Source organism: Danio rerio, chromosome 4 (genome assembly GCF_052040795.2).
Source record: "Danio rerio strain M-AB ecotype USA chromosome 4, GRCz13ab, whole genome shotgun sequence".
NCBI classification, from domain to species: Eukaryota; Metazoa; Chordata; class Actinopteri; order Cypriniformes; family Danionidae; genus Danio; species Danio rerio.
Genome location: NC_141024.2, coordinates 21,114,462 through 21,122,950, shown reverse-complemented (window position 1 = coordinate 21,122,950; position 8,489 = coordinate 21,114,462). Strand labels below are relative to the sequence as shown.

Below are 8,489 nucleotides of genomic sequence, written 5' to 3'. Positions count from 1 at the left end.
AGAAAGTTGCAGTATAACCTCACATCAACAGAATCAAATCTACATTAATGATATCTGAAATACATCATTGTTCTTTATTACAGAGAGATTAATATAAATGCTGACTGTGAACTAGAGGGTGAAACTGTGGGTTTATGGGAAGGCTGTGACTGGTATTGTTTTCTTAAAGTGAATCAGTTGAGCTTGACTAACATGACCTGCCAGAACTGACGCTAAACTACACTTGAAACATTAATTAGATACAAAATGACAAACCTGCAAACAAAAGATAAAAGAGTTTTTTTTTCTCAGGACTGACTTCTCTATTCTGTGAATTATTTTTTTTTGCTAAGATAGTGTACTGTAGGTTATAGTGGTTATAAATGTGTACTTCACTTCCTCCCTAATTTACAAAGAAAACAGCACTAAGAACAACATGCCTTTTTAGCACTAAAGGCCATGTTGACAATATAGTTCTTTTCAACATAGCTTATTCTGAATAGTATGTATATATATATATATATATATATATATATATATATATATATATATATATATATATATATATTTTTTTTTTTTTTTTTTTTTTTTTTTTTTTTTTTGGTTTTTTATTATTGCTTGAAAAAAAGAGAAATGTGAGTGCAAGTGCTTTATGGAGAGCTTCCAAAAACGTTTATGGAATTATGGTTATTGAATAATGTGACAACTTGGTTATTTTGCAGTATTTGCATGTAATTGGGATGTGGGAATTACTCATCATCAGTAATAGACTGTCATATAAACATGCCTGTTTTATTGGTAAAATTTAAAGGGAAGAAAAGAAAGGAAACCTCACCTTGTAAGAGAAAACAGAGGATGTTTTCTATTCACTATAAATTTCTTCATTAACATCAGCTCAGTCCTGTGAGAAAAAACAACACTTTAGTTTAGGTCACATTTCACAGTATTAACAAACCATTACTAACACTACTAGCTTAATAAACTACTAATTAGTAAATTAATAATTAGTAAGGTAGAAGTTGGGTTTAGGTTTTAAGTAGAATAAGGGATGCAGAATTAGATCATACTTCATAACTAATAATAAAAACTCAATTTCTCAATAATAGGCAGGTAATAAGCCAGTTACTAGAATGAATTGTTACCTACATGTATTTACATCCATAAATTGCTACAGCATTTAACAGACTTTAATCAAGTGCAAGTTTACCATAAACAAACTAACAGTACATCTAAAGAAATGCAAGTTTACCATAAACAAACTAACAGTACATCTAAAGAAATGTCTACAGGAAAAGAAAAAGAGTGTAAGACTTACCAGAAGTGAAAAGTGTAAAAAAAAGGTGGCTAATAAACTTCCTGATTTACTGGTCAAGATTGAAAATCAGTCATGTTTTGTTTTTCTGAATCACAAGTTCAGGTTTTTCTGCTACATGATATTTCTGCTACATGAGATTGAGTAAAAGTGTGCTGCATGAAGTTACTTAAAATTTTACACTGACTGAATAGGTACTGCTGACAGTCATAAATTTCATGAAATTTTAACATTAAGACTTTAAACTTTTACTTTTTTTTAAGCTTTATTCTCAGCTTAATGTGCAAAGACCGCAGAGAGCAGTTGGTATACACATTAATGGACAAACCAGCTTACAGACCTAAAAGTGTGAGCAATCTTGATTATTATATTTAAAAAACTAAATAATACCTAAAATAACAAAACTAAAACAACAACAGCGAGAAAACTGCAAGAGAATTTGATCTTAATGAACTAAAACTTTTGCAAAAGCTACACAAGTCACTGGCACTATGCATCGTAAAAAATTTATCAAACAAAAAGTTGTGGCAACAATTGTTTTTATGACACTTTTACTTATTTTAATAAGTTAATCAGGTTTCAACTAAATCTTTAAGCTATTAAAGTTTAACTCAATATTTTAGTCAGTTTCACTAAAGATTAAATTAATAACTTTATTTGCATGACATGTTGACTTTACATTACAGAATATCTCTTTCATACATGTAAACGCTACATCCTTTTCATTTATTAAACATTTTTGAGAACTTTACATATAAATCAGTTTACATGCTTTTCAAAGACAACTTAAATGAACACTTTTGTTAAGTTTCATTGAATCAATAAAAGTTTCATTCTTTTCAATAAAAACAGCAAATATTGCATAAAATCTATAGATTATATACGTATAAAAATCTACTAAAAACAAATTCATTGTGACATACAGAGATTGATGAGACAAGAAAAAAGGCTTTACAAATTTTGAATATTCTAAGCCAACACTCTGAACTGCACTTTGTCTTGATCAAACAGTCATGCTGATGTTCTCTAAGGACTATGGTGTTTATGGACCTTTGCATAAAGTCTTCTCCAAACAGCTCTTCCTCTAATTGCTTTGACTGTGTTTTTTTAGTAAGCTCATCTGCTCTCACTTTCACCTGTGCTTCTGTCGATCTTGAAGACTCTCTCACTGAACTCTGCTTCTGCTGCTCCGCCAGAACCATGCTGGACCACTGCATAGTCAGCAAGAAGACAGGAGACGCTAACCACCTGCTGTGAGCGTGATTCAGAATTTGAGAAGTCAATGGAGGAATAAATGATGGATTTTTGATTTGCTGTAGTGGCTCCAGCAGATGATATTATGACGTTATTTGCAGAGTCGTCTTGATTCTCCTATGGAAGAGCAGAAGGGATTAATTGTGTCTATTAAAACTGTTCAGCAATCATATATTGTATAATAACTAGTCTGGTTGGTAAATAATGCATTTAGTTTTTTTTGCAACTTCACGATTTTTTTAAATATGTTGTGTTTATGATTAAAGCGTTTGTGTGTTTTTATGTGTGTGTTGTAACTCACTTCATCTGTATTTTCAACACTTTCATTAGCACCTTCTTCTTGGTTAGTTGGTTGAATTTTTTCATTGTTTTTTCTACTGACGAAATACATACAGTACATGTTAAAATATTTCATATTTTATTTGAGTAAAACCAAGGAAGCAAAAAAGTCACTCAAAAATACACAACCAATTGATGTCTTTGTATGTGATGGATATTACAAAAACAACTGGCAACTGCTCTTCATGCTCAAGGTTTTCTGAGACTTACAAGATATTCACAAATCACAGTAATGTAAAAAGATGCAGCAGGTTTTCCCTTTAATGATTGTAAGAGGAATATGAAACAGCTGCAGTTTACCTTTCATTCTTGCTCATTCATTCTACATTAAGTTATGAATACACTAATGATGCGTGATTGTTCACATAAACAAAGACATTGTGTATAATAATCTTATTGATATTAATGCACTTACCGGACACATGTATATGCATATGTGACGGCCCACAACAGCACAATCACCAAAGCCCCAGCAGCAGCTCCAATCAGAATATAGACTGAATTCAAGACAAGAACAAAAAAAGAGTGTTAGCAAAACTGCTGATAATTGACTGGTTTAATTACTCGAGTGCTGGACAGTCATAAAGACAAATATAGTTTACCAAAATATTAATATTCTATCATCATTTACACAGTAAAAAAACTCTATTAAATCTAGTCAAGAGATACAATCTTCAAGCCAAAAACTATTAACAGTAAAGCTTAAAGGTATGTATTTTACAGCTAATTACAATTAGAAACATAATTTAAGAGCAGTCTTGTATTTTTATTTTAGTTCTTTCAGACTTATTCTTATTTTAGCTGAAGTAACTTGTTTAAAGTTTGCTCATTAAAAATGCTCAATCACACTTATACTTGTTCTTTAGTGACAAAATACATCCTGTTATGTTTTGCTGCAGTAATCTTCAGTTTATTTTAAGAAGCAGCAAGTATTAGATTTGCATTGTAACTACTGTTATGTCCTAATTTTAATAAAATAATTGTGGACAATGGGCTTGTATGTGTGCTGCAACGAATAATCAATGGTTTGCTGTGCAATAAAGTATTTTTAATGAATGATGTAAAGTCGAAGGACTCCCGCTGATTCAGTGTAGAGACTAAATAATCTAACATGTCAAAACTGGCAATTTAGACAAATACTGTGCTGCAAACAGCAAAAAAAGTTTGAATTTGTATATGGGCCTACCTTAGCAAATGACCATGAAATAAGCAGGATAATGAATTGCTTGCTGTGCTTTAAAAGAATTTTAATGCACTTTGCAGAGGCGACCACACTCCACTGGCTTTTTATGTGGTCCTTCGCCTCCACGTCGGGCAACACAGGGCAAAACCTTGTTCTTGTTTTAAGTTTAAATGGTTTAGCTAACTTTAAGCCAGAATATATAATGACAATCCTTAAACTAAGAGGAATTCTCCTGTTTAACTCTTTTTTTTTAAGATTTAAGACCTTTTCACATAAAATGAGGAAATCGTTTAGTTTAAAAAGCTATTAAGTTTTTACTATAATACCTATTTTAAGACATTGTTTTTATTAAAGCCTATACATTTTCTTATTTCAAGAAAGCCTACCAAGTATAACAATCTCACTGCACTGGCAGATCATTTGATTTCATTTAAGTTTGTATCATTTTAAATCATTCATTTATTTCTCTTGTTCAAATGCAGTTATTATTTTGCAGTGCAAAATGTTTGAAAAGGTTTACTTCTTCTGTTAAATAATACAAATAAAACATAAACCATTTTGACAAATGGTGGAAAACAGACAGAGATAGCAGCCACTGACAGTGGTGACTGTCAACTCTGATTACCAACATTACTATTTTTGTGTGTGTAACTAAAGAAAGAAACTATAAATATATAATAACCATATTTATCAAACTAATCTATTTTATCTTAACAGACAAATGAAGAAAACTGAAAACTGACTTACTTTCTTTTTGAGGGACAAAGACCAGATGAAACTGTAGAGTTGATGCGCCACGGGTGTTTTTACTGACACACAGCAGAGTGTTTGTGTGTGTGAGAGACTGATGTAGAGAGATGAAGCTCCTCAAGCTTGTGTTGCTCAATCGCTCTTCACTGATTAACGTGTTTGAAGAGTTCGAGACAGGACATCCAGATAGATGCCACTCCACTTCAGGAGAGGGATTCCCATCAACCTCACAGAAACACACAGTAACATCAGTACTGGAACAGCTGGAGTTTGAGATCTGAGGAGCATCTGAAAAGAGAGAGAGAAGGATATTGAACTTATAGATTTATGAGTGTCTTATGGAGGAGAAGAGAACAGATGGCAGTAAAAGTCCTACACTGCACATGTAATGTGATGCTGCTGTTAGCTGTTTTGTTGTTGTCCTGCAGCTGGTAGCTTATAGAGCAGGTGAAAGTGACTCTGTGGTGCCGCTGGGCAGCAGTGAAGTTCAGATCAGAGATGATGAGCTCCTTTAGATTAATGCTCTCACTGTGGGGAATTCTGGCAGTGGAGCTCCATGTGAGAGTTGCTGGAGGAGAAGAGCAGAGAGTCTTAGCAGAGCAGCGCAGACTCACAGATCTGCCCTCAAACACCTTCTGCTGATCCTGCAGCTCCTGCCCATCCACATACAGCACAACTCGAGGATTCTCCAAAGTTTCTGAAACACACATAGATTGGTCTTTAATAGAAATAAAACATTCTATGTTTAAAGGTCTACAGTGTCAAGCATAAAACAAAACAACATTTAATTTTTTTTAGCAATAAAATGCTATATTTACCAGAGAAACTACTACTTATATAGGCACTAGTTTTCATTCTATACAATTTTGATGAGACAATTTACACTAATATTAGGTCATGAAGTCACTCACCAATCACATCTACGGAAACACTGTTTTCTTTGTAGGTCCATCTCAGTTCACCTTCACTCTCAATCCTGAAGAAATACTGACCACTGTGATTTGATGTGACATCATAAAAGACAGTGGTACAGTCCTTGTCTATTAATTGTCCAGTTATATTCCCTTTAATAAAAAAGTTCTGGGTTGATGCACTGGAGTTAAACACTATACTGCTGCTCTTATCATGTCTGTCTTTATACCAGACTCCAGCAGCTCTCTCAGTGAGGTCTTTATCATATGACTCTTTTATGTCAAATCTGCACTTTATAATCACACAGGATCCACTGAGAGCTTGAATCTTCTCTGGCAAACTGATGCTGAAATCTCTACAGCACACACCTACAACACACATGATAAAAAGATTTCAAATAGAAGCAGAAAGAAACATGATGTTTTTTTTACCAAGTTTATAACGCAATTTTGTAACCTGATAGACATTTTAACATATGAGCAGAAAATCAGCAACAGTATAATCTTCCCTAGTACGACTTTAACACATTTTATGTATAAATCACTTTACGAGAAAATAGTTAAAAGTCTATAAATTTGTACAGACTAAACATTTTACCATTTAAACTAGTTAATTTACTAGTTATTTCACAGAATTTCTGAAGGTAGATATACAGTATGACATTTTGTTTTATTTTATTTTATTTTACCTAAACAAAAACAAAATGCATAGCTTTGTACTTACTAATCACAATGCAAATAATAAATAAATACTTTGTCAAAATGAAGCAGGTTGAATATTACCAAGAATAATTATCTGCCAAAGATCTAAGATAAATTAATTCAAATATAAAAGTAATTTCAAACAGGACTGACAGAGCTTCAGATCACTTAATCACTTTATTTTCTCTCTTTTTTTTTAAATGAAACAATCTGTAAGTCTTTCAATATATAGCATTTAAGTTCATCTTTCTTGACTTTTAACAATTGTATTGGAGATGCTTTTTTTTGTACTTCATTTAACATTTACCTTCATGACTTTATGCTTTGATTTGAGCCTTAAAGTGTGAAAAAAAGAATTAGTAATTTTTAAGGCCCACGGAGACCCTAAATGTGCACATAAACTAGCTGATATACAATAAACACACTTAGATAAGAAGGAAAAGAAAGGCAAACCTTGCAGGAGAAAACAAACAGAAATGATTTTCTCAGCAGTGTTCATCTCTTTATTAACTGACACTCAGTCCTGTGGAGAAAATTTGAAACTCATGAACATTATATATTAAGCCTCACAAATTAACACAAATTAACCTCACAAATCACAAACAGATTTCTTTAAAATACAAAACTACTATTGTCAGCATTTTTATGAACTGACTTACCAGAAATAAGAAAACAGTCAAACCAGTGCAGCTACCAAGGTGTTTCTTAAAACTAAAAATACTACAGATAAAAAAGAAAGGGAAAAAAGATTGTTAAAGTGTCAAATATGCGAATGATAAGAACTGCCCTGCTGCTGATGTGAGGCTACAGGAGTGTGACAGGGACAGAGTAACCCACACAAAGTACTGACTGAACTTCCTGTGCCAACAACGCCTTGCAACCTGTTTTACCTTAAAAAGCAAGAGAGGTTATCTGGTCACTTAAATATTCATTAATCTTTGAGCTGTTTTGTAGCTTATAGATGATTTCCTTAATTTCTTGAATGGTCTAAAAAAACAGACAATTTTATGTCTTTGCTGGAAAACGTCTTTGTTTAACTGTTCAGCAGTTTTTGTAAGTGTTGGTGGGTAAAAAGTCTAAATGTTCACATTCCTGTCAGATTCACTGCTATTAAACACTACAAAACAGCATACAGTCTGGATCGGTGGTAATGTATGTTTCTGTTCAGAGCAATAAATATGTGCCTCTGCATACAGCTTTCCATGGATAAAGGAAGGAAAAACTATAAGATCAGACAGTACAAATGTACTCAAATCACTTTAATACTCTTTAACACTTTAATACTTGCTTTAAGGTTCAATTAATCATATTTACAACACTTAACACACAACTCAGCAGTAAACGAGTCTGAATATGAAAATAAGTGTTTATTAAAACAACTAAATTGAGCCTAATCAAATGTGTACAAAAAGCACATTTCATGTTTTTGCTTTACATGTCAGATATTAAATCATGTGAAATAAACTATGTGAAGTAATTCTTTGCTCCTGGATTTTTTTTAATCCAGAAAGAACAATTGAGTGAAGAAATCAAAATGAACATTGTTTGTACATTTTTTTCCCCCATGTTTTTATTTTGTCTCCTCTTTTCTTAATGTTCAGAGTTTCATATTCAGAGTTTTGAGCAACAGATGGCTGAAGAGAACCATACGTGTCGGTCTCTGTCTGAGCCTGAGAACAAAAATACTCTCAGTCTCTTATCATCATTCAATATCAGCCTTTACTAGATCTAGACCACATATAGAAAAAAAAAACACTCACCTTCAGCTTGGTGGCAACAGTATATTAGGTTGGTATTGTTTAAACTTACGATATCTCTGTATGAAATGTCTGTGGTTGTATCTTGTGAGACTTCTGACACCTAGAACTGTGATCATGATGGTCTATACAGTGTATGCATAACTAATTAACGTATGCAAATTATTATTCCGATATTCTTTCCTAAACACATTTTACCCATTCCAATCCCTTGTCCCTTGTGTTTTTCTTATTCAACAGTTCCTTATTTTTGCTTTATCTAGTGCATACTTCTAGACATACAATAACAATCCTTAGAAACT

The 8,489-nt window shown here is 32.6% G+C and overlaps 1 protein-coding gene across 1 annotated transcript in view; it reads right to left on the bottom strand.

Annotated features, from left to right (window-relative positions):
• Nucleotides 1-1,924: 1,924 nt before the first annotated feature.
• zmp:0000000650 overlaps nucleotides 1,925-8,489 on the bottom strand; it is a gene marked incomplete at its 5' end in the record, with an annotated part of 32,719 nt that continues 26,154 nt past the window's right edge. The window contains 8 exon segments of the mRNA XM_087247694.1: nucleotides 1,925-2,464; nucleotides 2,466-2,662; nucleotides 2,847-2,922; nucleotides 3,300-3,381; nucleotides 4,815-5,105; nucleotides 5,194-5,514; nucleotides 5,729-6,097; nucleotides 6,884-6,947. Of these exon segments, the coding sequence (XP_087103820.1) occupies nucleotides 2,161-2,464; nucleotides 2,466-2,662; nucleotides 2,847-2,922; nucleotides 3,300-3,381; nucleotides 4,815-5,105; nucleotides 5,194-5,514; nucleotides 5,729-6,097; nucleotides 6,884-6,947 (1,704 nt within the window).